At 31.8% G+C, this 17,468-nt stretch overlaps 1 protein-coding gene across 1 annotated transcript in view; it reads left to right on the top strand.

Annotated features, from left to right (window-relative positions):
• The window catches only part of MS3_00000362 (uncharacterized protein), an 86,279-nt gene that overhangs the window by 34,285 nt on the left and 34,526 nt on the right, over nucleotides 1-17,468 (top strand). The window contains exons 5-7 of the mRNA XM_051208159.1: nucleotides 4,858-5,511; nucleotides 7,404-8,111; nucleotides 10,038-11,167. Of these exons, the coding sequence (XP_051065945.1) occupies nucleotides 4,858-5,511; nucleotides 7,404-8,111; nucleotides 10,038-11,167 (2,492 nt within the window). The remainder of the gene's footprint in view (nucleotides 1-4,857; nucleotides 5,512-7,403; nucleotides 8,112-10,037; nucleotides 11,168-17,468) is intronic.

Here is a 17,468-nt window from a genome sequence, read left to right on the forward strand (position 1 = left end):
TAAATAAACAAACGTACATGGTCTTATTTCCTTGCATATATATACATACATACAACAAAGAGTAATATATCCGAGAAAAAACGATAAGTTGGGGGGAAACCGGAGATTATTATTACTATCAAGTATTCAGCATTAAGGTGGATGAATAGATTAGGAGATAATGCTTATGCTGAATTATACATATATCAAAATTGTTACTGTACCATATTTGTATATTTTCTGTTATTTAAACGATGTAGAACAACATTATATCCACACTATATCTATCTATCTATCTATCTATCTATCTATCTATCTATCTATCTATCTATCTATCTATCTATATATATATATATATATATATATATATATATATATAATTCTCATAGATTCATTAAGTATAATTTATCCTTTCCGTTGTAATCGTATATTTTACTAACTTATTTCCATGTTTTACCTATGGTTGCTGTAGAAAAAAATTCTACATAGGAAGCTTTACCTTTTGTATTTCTTTTTCTTCAAGTATTATTTCGGTTGCTATGGTATTTATTATCTATCTATCTAATATATAGATATCCGTACTATAGTCTTCTTATTACTTACTTATTTACACCTGTTACTCCCAATTGAGCATAGCCCGCCGACAAGCATTCTCCAACCCAGAGGGGCTCCAGGAAGAGTTATAATCTTTTAAAGAAATATTATTACTTATTGAACGCAGTTTTTCTCTTTAGTAAATTATGAACAGTTATAATCTAAGGAGCTATGTAGAGTTGTTTTTAAGATTTCACAGGACATAAAGAGCTTTGTATTTATCTCACGACTGACAATATATGTAGAAATACCTTCATCTGCTTATAATCTATGTTAATAGAAATTTTCTTACGTGAATGTGCTTATTTTGTTAAAGCAAAACCTGGGTCATTACTTATTGACAAGTCTAACTGTTTATGATCTTTCTTTTTTCCCAAAAACGTAATATGTTTTGTGTAATTTTTCACACATATCAGCAATTTGTTAGTCACTTACCAAGTACATTGAGTTCTAAGATATATTTTAAATATGAGAGTCAATGATGTCTTGTCTGATCATAAAGTCACTGGGTTCGAACCGTCAAGATAGTGGTCAACAAACATCTGTATATTTGAGCGGGTACTAAACCATCACCATCGATTTATTTTTCCTAAAATGCGGTCAAATGAAATCAAGCAAAGGGTAAGAAGGAGATGTAGATCTTGCTATAACGAAGATCTCTGTTTGATTGCTAACTTATCTCAGTATATATTTACATGCACTTATTCCGCGCTGTCTAAAAATTTTCGCATCCTTGGAAACACATTTATATCCATTTCATTTAGTTCTTCAGTATAATTGTTATGCAATTCAATAACTATGTTCAGGTTCCTATACTCAGTTCTGTGATTTATGGTGTGTGTGTGTGTGTGTGCAAAATAAAGATAGAGGGAAACAACGCAATGTTGATACCACCCAAGCTGCTCAAACTGAATCAGATAGGACCTAGATTTTAAATCTATAATTCAACACTTGGAAAACAAGTAATTTTCTAGATTAATTAAATACCACTATTAAAATGTTGTTAGTTGTTGTGTAAATAAACGAAGTTGATCATATGACTTGATTAATTCACATTTAAGCAGAATATTCCTTCTTTAAAAAATTGCTAACTGTTCACTCGTAATGTTTAATTGTGCTTCTCTCTTTTCATCTTCTTCTTACTAACCACGCTAATGTAACTATTCATCTTTTTATATAATGATTACTATTAGTAATCATTACGATTCCGCCATCATATTCTGTTGCATAAAGCCACAACTTAATTAATACACATGTATCACCTTCTTTATACTATGAAAATCGAAAATGATACAAGCAATTGTGGATTTTAATTATTGAGTAGTGTGCCTATTCTGTGTACTTGTATGTTTGTGTGAGCATATCAATAAGAGATTTTTTGTTTATACATAGACAAAATAGTATTGTTTACTGAAATCGATCAGTAATTTAGAGTACTTGCAATTGTTTATCTTTGTTTCTTCATAAATATTATGTAAAGATATATACATCGTTTTATGTTGTATGTTGTATTGATGTAGAGTGAATGAGTTGAGTGCGAATGGAAATAAATAACTATATATACTACTACTACTACTACTACTTACAAACCACATTTAATTATATATAAATAGAATTAATTAAGATTATTAATTAGATTCTATATCATTTTCATTAAGATGTGTAAAACGGTTAAAATTGCTTTATCTCTTTCTTTCTCCGAACCAATTCTTTCTTCCTGTACTATATCCTTGTATACAATCTTTCTTTTATATATTACCACCACTGAATTAACTACTTTTATGAATCCGGTGTTCATTTTGTTGTGTTAATGAGGTATGGCAACTTGGACCGATGCATATATGTGTCGTGTCCTACGTTGTAGCTGACTGATTGTGTAAAACAGTTCTATGTGGACGTAACGTTTGCATTTCTATTCACAATATAAGTGTATTTCTTTTGTGTAAAATAACTGAATTTTTTATTGAACACGAAATAATGGCAAATACAATGTTAGTTCGGAATTGTGATTGCTTAGCGTCGGCTTTGGTTAGTGGTGTTCTTTCAATAGTGACTTGCTCATCACTCTAACACAAATATACTTTGAACTGTTAACTATTACATTGTGAATTCGAACTACTCTCCACTAGATTCACTTTGTTTTGTGAGTAAATTGTTGGATTCACTCAGTATCTTCAAACTATAATTCGTTTTATATTTGTAAGGGTTTGTATTTTCCTATTGTTGCTGCTAACAACTACAAGTGATCAGTATTTATTGTGGATTGTTTCCAAATTTGTCGGTTGTTGTACTATAGAATCTAAATTGTACGTTTCATCTTATATCGAAACTGTACTTACATCCCATTTTCGTGGATATTCACCTTAATGACCTACTAATTAGTTAGTTTTGTACTTCGATTCAGGTTAAATGTTTCACTTCAATGACACTATATAAATTTCATAGTAATTTCTTCTATAAAGTATATTTTTCACATTTTGATATATCTTATTTTTCCCAGTAATCAGGTTGGTTTTCAATTTAGACAAATATAGTCTAAATTCACTTGGTATTGTTTACTTGAATCTTCCTATTGATGTTTAGGACTGTAGTTGATCAGTTTCTTATTGGAATATGTACATCCTATGTGGATTGCCTCTATATTTCCTTAATTCACTAGCTTTATAAGTGACTATCAGGATTCACTAGCTAAGTAGATGACGCGATGGCATTTGAAGCAAACGGTACTAGGTTCTATTCCTCTAGTGAACATCAACTCTGAAATGCAGGTACATCCAGCCAACGAGTCCCAAATAGGACGAAACGTGTGTCCTAGTTTGTAATGCTAGCCACTATCCATCTTTGCTTACAAACATAGTATATGTTCATTTCTCTTTTTCTATAGTAAAAACTAACGCTTAACTCATGAAATATACTTATATTTTGTGCTGACCTATATGATACTACTTAAATGTGTTTTGGTCTTTTGTTGGATAGAACACTTACCTATTAACTTTTTTTTTTCTCTCTCTCTCTACATCTGCTTCATTTAGAGCAATCAAGTAGTGTATCACTAACTCATAAGAATAGTATACTTTGATTATCTCGTCCATATCTTCAGACTTTCTTCAACTGTTATCATCTCCTTTGAAATGTAAATTTATTTTAGATCTGTACACGTTTTTTTCGTAACTTACATATTAAATTTATCATTAATATCAAAGGTTATTGACTTTATGTACTTCCGTTTTTTTTCTCTGTTGTCCTTATTTTGATTTAATACAATAATTTCAGTCTTGTGTCCTTGGGTAATGACAAAATTAGAAGTACTTATACGTTGTGATATATATATATATATATATATATATATATATATATATATAGAGAGAGAGAGAGAGAGAGAGAAACATATTTTCTGAATAGTAATAATTATACTGTAATCAGTGACTAGTTTTGAAATAGGTTTGTTGGACTCCCTTAATAGAAATACTTTGTAACTTCTTTTATTTATTTTAGCACATAAATCATTCGATTTGTGTAAGGGCTTGGGTACTGCCCGGGTGCCCAAACCGAAGCAGGTGGTTTTCTTAGAGCATCACACCCCGAGCGTTTGACCTAATGTTCTGATCCACAAGTTAGTGGAGCAACGTTAGCAGATGCAGTCTTATGGTAGCCGGTGACTAATAATTGGTTAATATGCCATTTGTTCCCTCAGGATACTGGAGCCCATGTGCACCATTGGTTTGGAATCAGGATTTTCCAACTCTCGTAGGTGGATCTTTTATACCCAGCAACCCGGTTAAAGCGCCGGACAATTTCATAAACAACATCCGTGTTGTGAGAAGGCAGTGAGTAGGACTTCCCTGACAGTGGTTGTATGCACGTGATTATGTGAGAGCATTTTGGGAGGGAGAGCTAACTCTCTCCATTTTCGGTTATACCAGGGCATTTGTGAACTATTTCAATGAACAACATTATTCCTTATTGATCAGAATTATATTTACCTTTTTATTGTTTGTATATTAACTAGTTCAATTTATTAAATTAAAAATAATGATGTAAAATCATTTAGAAATAATTTTATTCTAAAAAAATGTTATCAAATCTTAAGTCTCTATATAAATTAATTATGATGAGAATGGTTGTTAATGGTTTGCTTTAGAATAATCCTCATCTTCAATAAAATGACTTATACCACCACCACCACCACATGATATGTGTCGATTTTTTTGTTGCTTAGTGTAATTTCTGATCAATAATGTTACATCATAGCTTTCTATTTAATTTTTACTGTAATTATTCTAGATCTAACAAAAATGCGATCATTATCTGGTCAATCACCTTGTGATCCAGATTTAATGCATTTCCCAAAATCTGAAGTTAATGCTTCACTTGAATATACCAACATATCATCATCATCTGGATCAATTGTCAGTTGTAATCATCATGATTCTTTTATGAATAATACTTCTTCATCTACAAATCAATACAACTTATCTTCACCATCACCTGTGGTTGGTACCGCCACAAAATCTGGGTATACATCGTTAACTGGTGGCAGTATCAATAACAATATATCGAATAATAATGAAACAATAAGAAATTCAGATGGTGTTGTTGATCAATCTATTGTACCAATGCAAAATAATAGTAGTTCAGTGGTTTGTGAATCTATCACATCATTGACTGGTACTAACACTATGTTTACTACAACTTCTGCTGCTATATGTACAACGACAACCATGAGTACTACATCTATTACTGCTACTACGACAAATAATAATAGTAATTATACTTCCACTGTTAGTGGTATTCAGTTATTGCCTTCCTCTCCTAATATATCTACTAATACAACTGCTACACCTGGTGTTGTAGTCAGTGAATCATTAGCATCTTGGAGTTCACCCGGTCTTCCTAATTCCAATTCAAATATGACATCATCATCTCCATCATTCCATCGTAAGTGAATATGTTGATTAGAAAAGAAAAATTTTTTTCGACAGCAGTCTTTTATATTCATGATTTCTACTAATATACTATTTATATGTATACTTGTGAACTACGGTATCCTGTGCATCTTAAACTTGTTTTACTGACCGTTTTTTATCTACGAGAACAAGATTGTGTCACACACACACACACTATCGCTACTGAGCTTATTGTGAATATAGACTACATATTTTTTAACGAAGATTATCTCTATGTATTCGCATGAACACAGTTACCTCAATAAAAGTATTTGTACTGAACTATTTATTGTAGGACTAATTCACTATTAAAATTAATGTAAACGACACATAGTTATGAACCATTGATCGAATTTCTAAAGGTTGAGTGTTTCACTTGCTAAACCCACCCATCAATATGTATCTTAAATGTACTATTAAATATATTTTTAATTTATTTGGATTTATCCATCTAAAATGGTTGAACTTAACATGTAGGTCATTAAACAACTAAGAAATGTTTTAATAATCCTAACACTTAAGTTTTAACCATTAAGTCTCAGATTCAAATCTTGTCCGATTGACTATGATTTATGACATTGAACAGTGTCACTAGTTTTCACACTTATTATCATTAAGTAAAACGTGTCATAATCAGTGGTATAGATCCAAATGTATTTATTTATTACCTTTATCCAGATCTTCAATTCCAGTATTCCTTCATACACGTACTTTTTCATTCTGTCTACTTGAACCATCTTCTCAATGTTTAGTGATTTTCACTACAGTTGTTTCGATTCCATTGGTTATTTTGTAAATTATATCTCATCTTATTCATTCTTAATATAGCACAACTTGAGCAGATGAGCGCATATATACTATGCTGTATCAGTGATTATGAATGACTGCTTTTATGCATTCCTTTCGTTTTATTTTCTCTTTTTATAAATACTGTTTACTTTGTTTTCAGAAGAAAGTAGACGAAATAGGAAGAATGAAATAATTTCGTTCATATGATATTTCCTGTTACATAAAAAAAACTTTATTTCAAAAGAAATTAATATTGGAATGGAGGTTTGTAGACATTGTAGTGATTTTGATAATTGAAATTCATCACTCGATGTAAGCTAAATCACCATTGAATGCCTGGAAACACTGGACGGCCGTTTGATCTTAGTATGGGACTCCTCAACAATGTGCAAGGTCGATTGAAGTTAGACATGAACACCGTTTGATGCCGGCTCAGTGGTTTAGAGGTTAAGCGTTCGCGTGCCAAACTGAAGGTCATGGGTTCCTGTCTTACATGTGGGATCGTGAATACTCACTTCCAAGAACTTAATATGTTGAATAATTTCACTCTTCGGTTTTTTTATTCCAAATCAACATATATGTGTAGTCCCTTATTCAGTGTAAACTCCTACATTCGATATGGTCTAAACGATTCCTTTGAATTACCTCTTCGATTAAATTGTTGTTGTATAAACACAATAGATACATAAAGTATCATATCCGATATAGGCGTAAATATATACTCCACTTTTAAGTCACTTTTCTATATGAGAGTTAATAATGGTGGTACTTTAGGGACTGCTTATATCATTATGAATAAATCAGAATTAAAACTTACAAGTCAATGCTTTGACTACAGATAAGCATTTTTCTACTCACAGTTCACTCTTCTTTTTTATTAGGGCGTTTCCTTCGAAAGTTTGAAAACAGTCCTCTTTATCTTTTTAAAACCCACGATTAAAATGCATGAATGAATTATTGTTATTGTTATATATGTATATATCATATGTTTATGGTTCTTTGTGTATTTTAGATCTATTCCGTTTTTTTATTCATTTAACCGTAAAGAATTTGTCGTATCCACTTAGTGTATTTTATTATACTACTTATAATTAGGTGATCGCAAGTTACCAACAACCAATGATACAATTGCCATTTCAACACAACCACAATCATCTCAAGTACAACAACGATCAAATAATGGAACAATTGATGAAAGAAACTATCGATCATATCCTTCATCTACTCAACAAATATCACAAAATCAAATTACTGGAAATGGCACCTCAAAACAAACATATCCCTTTGACTCATATATGACGATGAAAGGATCTCCAGTTGAAATTATCGATCCGATTAATATAAAACAATCCACTAATTCATCTTATTTTCGACATATGTGTACAGGACATCAAGATATTAATTCATGCAGTGGATTAGAACATTCTTCTGTCTTATCATCTAATTCAAATTCAAAACAATGTATTGGTCCAACTACTGCTTTAGTTTCACCGATAATTGGTATTCCAGATAGTGGTTGTATGCCTTTAACTCAAGAACAATGGGAGAATCGTAAGAGTAAAATAGCACAATTAGAAAAAATTCATTCAACATTGAGTAAAAGTAAAAGTGCTTCAACACCAGGTGCTATAACTGCAGCAACAGCTGGTGCTGTCTTACAACAACGTTTAATGCGTAATTCTATTTCAATGCAGCCACAACAGCCATCCCATCATCATCATCATCATCATCATCACCACCAACAACAGCTGGAACAACAGTCGTTAGGGTTAGGGAATCCTTCAGCACAACTACCACCTTCCGGTTAGTTATTTCTATTTTTAAATTATAAATTTAATAACATAATTCATTGAGTATTCTTCTACCTAGTTCGACTTTATCATACAACTATAGGTTGGAATAATAATAGTGACATATTCTACTAGATGATTATTTGAGTAGAATAGTAACAACATTGGTTAAAGTGTCCAACTTTTAGTCAATAATTCTAAGGTTTGATCCCTGTTTGAGCAATTGAGTAGTAGTATTGTTAGCCTCCATTATCTAGAGTGTGGTTTACACGCCCGTATCTGGTGAATAAGTCAAGTTAATTCTTTAAAAAACAAACAGATGATATGTACATGTATATATACCGTGAATAGTGACAATATATCTCCTGATATAATCTCTACCCTTTTGTACAAAAACAAATCTAACTCATCATGTATACTTACATTTATAAACATTACTGTTCAGTAATTTCATCTGTGACATAATCTCTTGTACATTGAACAAACTTGTTGAGTACAGTTAATAATTCCTTTTTTTTCACTAGTGAATAATAATAGTAATTATTATTATAACTCTATTATCTCATTGTTTATATATTGTGCAATATCTATGCATTTATCAATAATTTTGTAGTATAGATTAGATGACAACCAATTGTCCTATGCATATTTTAAAAGTACATTATTCATATTAAAATGGAAAAGGCGAAAACCAAACTGTGTGTGTATGTGTGTTTGTGTAGGTGAGAGAGAGCGAAAGAGCGAAAGAGAAAAATGCATATTAATTCCATTTTTCTAATTAGAAGAAAACCACAATTATGTAGTGTTCAAATAAAGAATAGTTAATTAGAATATCATAAATACTACTTCGTTTTTCATTCATAAATCTTCTTTTCTTTCTCTTTCTCTATGCTCATATGATTGATGATTGAATTATAAAACAGGCTTTAAACTAATTCTTATTACTTTGTTCCTTTGTAACTATTGAAACTGGTGTTAATTTAATCTATTTTCCAATATCATTAATGGATAACTGGTTCACATATAACATTGTTGAATTTCACTGCTCACTTTAACTCATTACTTAACAGATTGTAAGTTATATCTAACAATCTTATAAAAGTTCTACAAATAATTATCTAACTTTCAAATACCTTGAGTCCTAGGTTTAAACTATTCAGTCTTTCTATTTTTCTGTTTGATGGAAACGGGACAGCATCAATAACTATAGATATTTGTAAGTCAGTCAATCAGTCAGCTACAACGTAGGATCAAGTACATATATTCATCTGTCCAAGTTGCTACACCTCATTAACACAGCAAACTGAATCTATAATATAATATTTAGGAATGTGTAACTTCAAATTGAGTACGTAAACAAACATGCACTTGATAAATCAATGTAGTGAAAAAATACTCGTTAAATCCTAGAAAGCTCAAAAAAAATTTTACTGAGCTATTAAACTACTAAAGGGAAATAAATATTCAGTATTATTATTATTATTATTTTAAGGATACATACACTATGTAAAATGTTAATTTGATCATACTTATGAACATGATTCTTCCACCGTCTGAACCTGATATTTTCCACATAATTTTGTATCATTAAGAATCTCAACAATAGAATAAAGGTAGAGTTGTTAAATTTTCATGACATACATTGATAATATTATGTTATTTCTATAATATTATACACTAATTTCTGGTTAACGTTTTTTAAAATCGAGTTAGTTTTCTACAGGATGGGTTCGCTAACCCCCATGCCCAACTCGCCTCATTTATCCGGACATGGGACCTACAGTAACGCCAGACGTACTACAGGCGGAGTTAATATTATACATAGAATGAAATACTTTTGAAGTACTTTATTCATCTTAACTGTTTTTTTTTAAAAAAATAAATACATACTGCTTGATGAATTTTTACAATATTTCTTTTCTTTTTAAACATTATTCAGCTATTAACAATTCATTACAATATTCTGAAGCTGTTGGACAACGTCCGGTAGATTTTGAAAACTATGGGGTATTTCGTCAGAGCGGTTTAGTTGGAGGACCATATGTTAATAATGAGTCAGCTCAACAAGAATGGGATAGATTGTGTTCTGATTATCAGCGTGGAAAAAGTGATCCATCGATGATGCGTTATTCTGGACCTAGACAGATGGGATTTTTTGATATGTCCAACTGTCCAGTTCCTCCTCATGAAGTTAATCTTTCATCTCAGTGCCCTGTTCCACCTATGGCTACTGGAACTATGATGATGCCTTCAGAACAAGTAATGATGACTGACCAACAAATCTGCCAACCTCCGACTTACCAAAGTGGCCCTCCAGTTGTAATGGTTCCACCAAATAATTCAAATATATGTTCTGGAAATCCTGGTTATCCGTCCTCTGACTCATTGACACTACCGACAGAATCTTGTCGGACACTAGGTCCTATCGGTGCAGCCGGTCCGGAGTCAATAACTCCCGGTGTAGTCCCAACTACTGGGCAAAAACGTCCTTACCATTCTGCTACAAATAGTGATATTTGGTTATCACCCAACTCAATTCCTCTTTCTATGTCTCCTATTCAAAATAACGAAAACCCTGCACTCGTTGGTCACATTGAACCGGGTTCAATACCATCTGTTTGTCGTGCTGGTCAAACATTAAATGTTATTCAATCTCCTGTTGTTGGTTCTATTCCTCCTACATGTGTACCTATCACTAATACTAACCAATCAGTTGGTGGGCGTGGTTCTGGCGTCGCAAAACCAGGAACAAAAAAACGTAAAGCTGGTGCTGCATCCGGTAGATCTAGTGTTATTACCAATACTGGTAATTATACACAGTCTTTATCATCCACACATCAACAGTCATCACCTACCAATCAAAATGTTCACTGTGTTAAACAACCAATTCCTAATTGCGTTACAACTCCGAGTAAATCAATGAATCCTTCCTATATTGGAGATGAGTTACAAATGAATCACTTCCCACGTTCTACACCTGGTCATCCACGTCCTATGCATCAGGCACCAACAACAGGTGGTGGTCGATCACAATTTCAACCTACTGATCCTTGTATGATGCATTATTCAGTAAGTTCTTGGTTACAATCAATTACTTTTTTCTAAGTTTTTCTTTCAAACTTTTTTTCTGTGAAATATATTTTTTAAGCCGATTTTAATGAATATTCTTTTTAAACTTGTGGACAGATATGTTAATTATCATATATGGTTTAATGAGTTTCAACTATGTTTTAGTGTAATACTCTTATTACATTCAATAATTCATTGTTTTATTTTATAATCAGCATAATTAACTTAATTCCACTAAATGAGCAACAATTCATTGTTGCTCGTTTACCAAATTCATTTACTTTTTTTTCACCTCGGAAACGGTTGTTTACCATCTCTATAAACATTATTGTCTATTACCGATTTATCTCATTTGTGGTATGCTCATTTACTGATAATGTCGGTAGTTTCATAAGTACGTAAATATATAATCAGTTTATATTTCTATATCAATTATAATTTAATTTAGAATTTCTTTTCTTCATTGTCATTTTGATAATTTTCTCTGATCTCCCTTTCATATTTTCCTATTGGGAAAAAAGAAAGAACTTAATCATAATAAATAACTGTACACATGCATTCTACCCTCCCTCTCTCTCTCTCTGTTTGTGTGTGTGTGTGTGTGTGTGTGTGTAAAGAAATGAGTGGGTGACTGACTGACTGACTACTAAATGAATGTATATAAATTATTATTCCAATAACTAAATAGTTAACAATATTGTCTATGAATGGAATGGAAATTGTTTTTCTCAAGGTCATTTTTATTTTAAACGATATCGAATTTCGTTTGTTAGCAAGCAACTTGAAAACACCCTTATATATATATATATATATACGTGTTACCTTCTCGCGTGTATGCTTACACACCACTATACATGTACTGAATGTCTCAATGCATAAGTATAGTAGGTAATTACATTTTACCTTGTTTAATTGACCTGTTTCGCTTCCCACTATATAGAGCATCGTATGCTACACGTACATATATATGTATCCCCTGTATATATGTTATCTATGTACACATGGTTTACTTCTCTTAGCATTGAATTATCTTACCACTTACCAATGTCGTCGTCGTCGTCATCCGTTCCTCCATCCTTTTTATGCATAATAAAGGTTTGAACTTCGATATGTGTGTCTAGCTAACTCTATTGTAGGCTTAAATATTATACTCTATACTATAATATCGCTTTTAGAGAAGAAAACCTGTATATCTTCTATTCTGATGTTTTTGTTGTTATTTTTCTCGTTGTTATTGGTGTTGTTTTTTTCTCTACGTCCTCCTATCTTTCCTACTACTAGTCTGATCATCATCATTACTGTCATATCGATAATAACAGTTTCAAGAACACACCACCACCATTTTCATGCTTCAATTTATTCATTTATTTATTTACATATCTCACTCTTTCTCACACATACCTACATGCATACATACATGTATTCATTTATTCCATGCTCTGTAAATTCTTATTTTATTCTACTTTCAAATTAGTTTCTCTTCAAACTTTCAAAAGTTTGTTTCTAAGTACTTAGTTAGTTAGTTACCATAATAAAGTGACAATTTAGAGAAGTTGACTTTACGGTGACCGTAGAGTTGGAAAACTCTGATTCCAAACCAATGGTGCATATGGTCTTCAGGATTTTGGAGGAACAAATGGCGTATAAACCTATTGTTGGTTACCAGCTACCATAGGATTGTATCTCCTGATGTTGCTCAATTGCCTTGTGGATCGGAAATTTAAGTCGAAGGCTCCGGGTGTGGTTCGCTTAAAAAAACCCACCTGCTTCGACTTTGGCACCCGGTCAGTATCACGACCCTCACGCAAATCAATGATAATTACTACTAGCCTCGTTGTTATTGTGTGGCGCATATGTATTCGACACGATATTTTTCATAGGAAATAATAAATACATTTTATAATTAAGTTATATTGTATGTTTAAGAGTAACCAGTTTAGTATTTTCTGGTTAAATTCATTCCCAAAACTTACTAATAATTCATATACAATAACTCAGTATTTATTCTTAATAAAGTTGTATTGAAAATGTATTAAAGTTTAAAATATGATTTCGTAATCAGTACTTCATTTAAATGAAATCACTTGAAAGCAACTTATTCCCTATCTAGCTCTTCATCATACATACATTCATGGATACATATAGTAGAAATGTCTGTTTCAAGGAGCAACAACAACAATCGAAATAATTTCTTTTATCACTTCATCATTCTTTTCCAAAATTCAATTTTAATATTTCATGTCATTCAATGTTCACCTCTTCAAAGTAATCAGATTTAAGTTAACAATACCACGCCTAAGATTTACTTATCATTATAAGACATACATATATATTTAAAATTTTTGTGCTCTAATCATGTGATCAATTCTTTGTACAACTTTAAATGATCACTTATTGTTGGATGAACAAACTAATGGTTGAAAAAAAATAATCCATTTTTCAATGATTATAATAAGTATAGGGTTGTGGAGATAGTTGAGTTTTAATTGAGATCATGAATCGATCAATATTAGATTACCATTGAGAACCTGGCAACATTAGAAGGCCATTTCGTCATAGTATGGAACTTCTCAGCAGTGTGCATCCACTATTCCACACGCGGGATTTGAACTCAGGACCTTCTGTTTTGCACATGAACGTTTAATCTGTAAATCAGAGACGGCATCCAACGGTGTAAATGTTCAACCCACTAGAGACAATGAAAGATGTTCGTGCAATATCATGGATTGATTGAAGCTTGATTTTCACACTATTGGATGCCTGCTCAGTGGTCTAGAGCTAAAGCGTTCTGGGTTCGAGTCCCATTTGCAATGTTGTAAATTCTCATTAGTGAGAAATTTCATATCAGGACGAAACGGCCTTCCTGAGCTTCTAGGTTTTCAATGATGTCCTAACATTAGTAGATCCATGATCTCAAATAATAATACTAATAGTTATAAAATCAATGAATTAGCTTGCAGAATGAAAGTTTAATGAATTTAAAGAGAAGGTAGAAGAATAAATAAATGAATTTCTACAGCATTGTGATCATTCGAGGTAAAGCTAAAAAAAAAAAACACGTATATTAATAGATAGTCAATTTTTGTATAAGAAACTAGTTACATGAAATTACGATAAAGCATTGATAATTACATCTTACTTATTTGATCGAATTGTAATTGCACTATCATTTCCTCACGGAATTAGTACTTTTACAAAAACAAAATTTTCATATATATATACGATTGTACAGCTTGATAATAAATTCGTTGAAAAGAGATCCATTCGCACCCAACTATTATTTCACTCTCATCCTATTTGACCCATATTTATTCTGATCATGGATCTTAAATTATCATTTAACATATACACAGATTCATGTTAACATTTTATATGAATCATATTAAGATTAACAATTTTATTGTATTTTGTTTATCACAATCCTAAATTCACATGCTTTAAACGATGTACTTTGCCGTTAACCTGGCCATTTTTTCGGATTATTAATTTGGATATGGGATAATTGTAGAACTTGATGAGAATTTATCGAAAAGAATATTCTTCGTTCAAATATTAGTCTTTTAATATGACGGGGATCTTTAAACAATTTCAATAAGTCATGATAAATTAGTTTACTTTCTGTTTTACATTTGATTATTTTGATGATTGAATTCAATAACATTGATTTTTACGATGTTCTTTATGTTCTCTGTTATGCTTGATAGTTTATAGTCATGAATGATTCAGTGTTTTTCTAGACAACATCCGCTCATAATTCCACAAAAAAAAGAACTATCCGATTTTTTTCACGATTAATTAACAGATTTTGTTTTGTTAACTTGGAACACTTGGTTGCATATTGTCTATAGTCGAGTTATGTTCTTAAGTATTTACTGATGTTTCTGTTTAGAACGACAATTTAAGCACCACTATTAAATTATTCAAGTTATAGAAAAAAGAGAACAGAATGAGTCCAAAATTCTCATGCTGAACTACAACTATTCTCTATGATCTCAATTACATGGATTTCATATCGTTGTCAAGTAATTTACAGCATTTTTAAACACCCTATATATATAAATTCTAGTGAATATTGATCCCCTGTTACCAATTATATTTTTCTCTGTTTTTGGTTCTCTTTTTATTTCTTAAATCTGTGTATACGTATTCAAACTGGTTTAATTCATTTAAAACAACATAGAGCATATCATTTTCTACCACAGGTTCAAATAGGCTGTTTATTGTGTACGATATGATAATAATGTGTTGATTTTTTTTTCTAGTAAATGATATTGCCTAGACTCGTACATACCGGCAATTCTCTTACTGATGTCATCTTTTAAAAAAGAAGTTGGTATACTCCACGATTAATGAAACGAAATAATTACGTAATAAGTGAATTGTCAAATGTTTTATTTATTTATTTACTTTAACACATAGATATTGGTACAAGGAGGCACCAAATACATATGCGCCACACAAATCTCATTCGATATGTATGAGGGCTGTGATACTGCCCGGGTGCCCAAACCGAACCAGGTGGTTTCCCTAGGGGGCCACACCTGGAGCCTTCGACCTAAAGGTCTGATCCACAAGGCAGTGGAGCATCGTAAGGAGACAGAGTTGCATGGTAGCCGCTGACCAACGATTGGTTCATATGCCATTTGTTTCCGCAGGATACTGGAGCCCGTGTGCACCATTGATTTGGTTTGGGATCCAGTTAAAGCACCGGACATTGGCTTTTCGTCCTCTCAATTTCATAAACAACACCCCCGCCACGAGAAGGCAATGAGTAGGACTTCCCTGGTAGAGGCTGTATACGCGTGGCCATGTGAGAGCATTTCGAGAGGGAGAGCGAACCCTCCCCACTCTCGGCCATACCAGGGCATTTGGGGGCAATTGTCATATGTAATCACAAAAATTTTAAATCCTCCAACTAATTTCATGGTACTTCAATACCCAGGACGTACATATATAACAGAGATGATTAGTTTTTATCAAAGACAGATTATTATCGTGAAATTGTCAATATTGTTCAACATTGCCCTACGAATACAATGACCTTAGGCTGTGTTAAAACTGGGTTCGATTGTCAGCATAACCACGTTGATATAAGAAATAACACACGGAAAAGCAATACGTAAAATCGATTTTGGAAGGTGTTTTCAATTTGAAAACGTTGTGTCAAGTGTAGTTACATATTTCCTGATGATTGAAATCTTCTAAACTCTATCTGTAACGGAGGTTACATTCTTTAGAATGGTTTTTCTTAGCCTGATCATTTTACTTCGATAGGCAGATGGGTTATTTCGTGTTAAAATTTTATTCAGTTTGAATAAAACATTAACCATATTCTGATATTGTTAGCTGTAGTATTGTTGAAAACTAAATATACTTGGACATCACACTTTAAAAGTTTTCAATTGTATACATTAATGACGTGGAAGAAGATTGAACACAGAATCTACAACTGGCCTAGTGAACAGGATACGTTTAATTCACTGAATTGTTTATTCTATTTTCACTGACATTGCTATCAGTGTTTGCAATAAGTTTTTGATCTGTGAAAGTCGAGAGTTTTGATTTCAAACTTGTAGATTATATAATTACATTTATAATAAATTCATGTTGAAAATATCTTCGTTAATAACTTATTACTGTATTGAGAAGTGGTGAATCAATGTTTCAAGCATTCAGCTTTGAGTTAGTTCATCTAAGATGCGAACTTCGTTCAACCTATATCGGTTTGAATAACTACGTAGTACCACTAGCCCATACACTTTGAGTATGATATGAAGACAAGCTTACGAATCTGCGCTTAATAAGTACATTTTACAAAGATTATTCATTCTATTGTCCATTGTATTCACTGAAGTGTATAACTACGTATATTTTGCCCTTGCGGCATATATATCAGTAGTAATATTATATTTTAGATGAATTATACGCTTAATAATTAATTTACTCAACATCATGTACTATCTACTGATTGCACAACCATTTAGTCATAAACTTGACCGTGCTCAATCTCTTATGTTTTAAATCATATAAATAGTTATCTTTGCAAATAACCTATTCTGTAAAAACTTGTATATTACGAAACTCTCATTACATATAAGATGTTTATACATTTAATTGTTATTTTGAATGGATCAATTTAAACAGATCCAAACATATTCATGTATTCCTTTTTCATTTTTGTTTTCACATCTGTTCACTTATTACTCTATTATTGTATTACTTTATCACGTTATTCATTTTTTCATTTATTATTAATTACTTCTAATTAGAGAATTGTGCTTCCATAGTTTTTTCATTATTT

This window comes from Schistosoma haematobium, chromosome 4, assembly GCF_000699445.3.
Source record: "Schistosoma haematobium chromosome 4, whole genome shotgun sequence".
Classification (NCBI taxonomy): domain Eukaryota; kingdom Metazoa; phylum Platyhelminthes; class Trematoda; order Strigeidida; family Schistosomatidae; genus Schistosoma; species Schistosoma haematobium.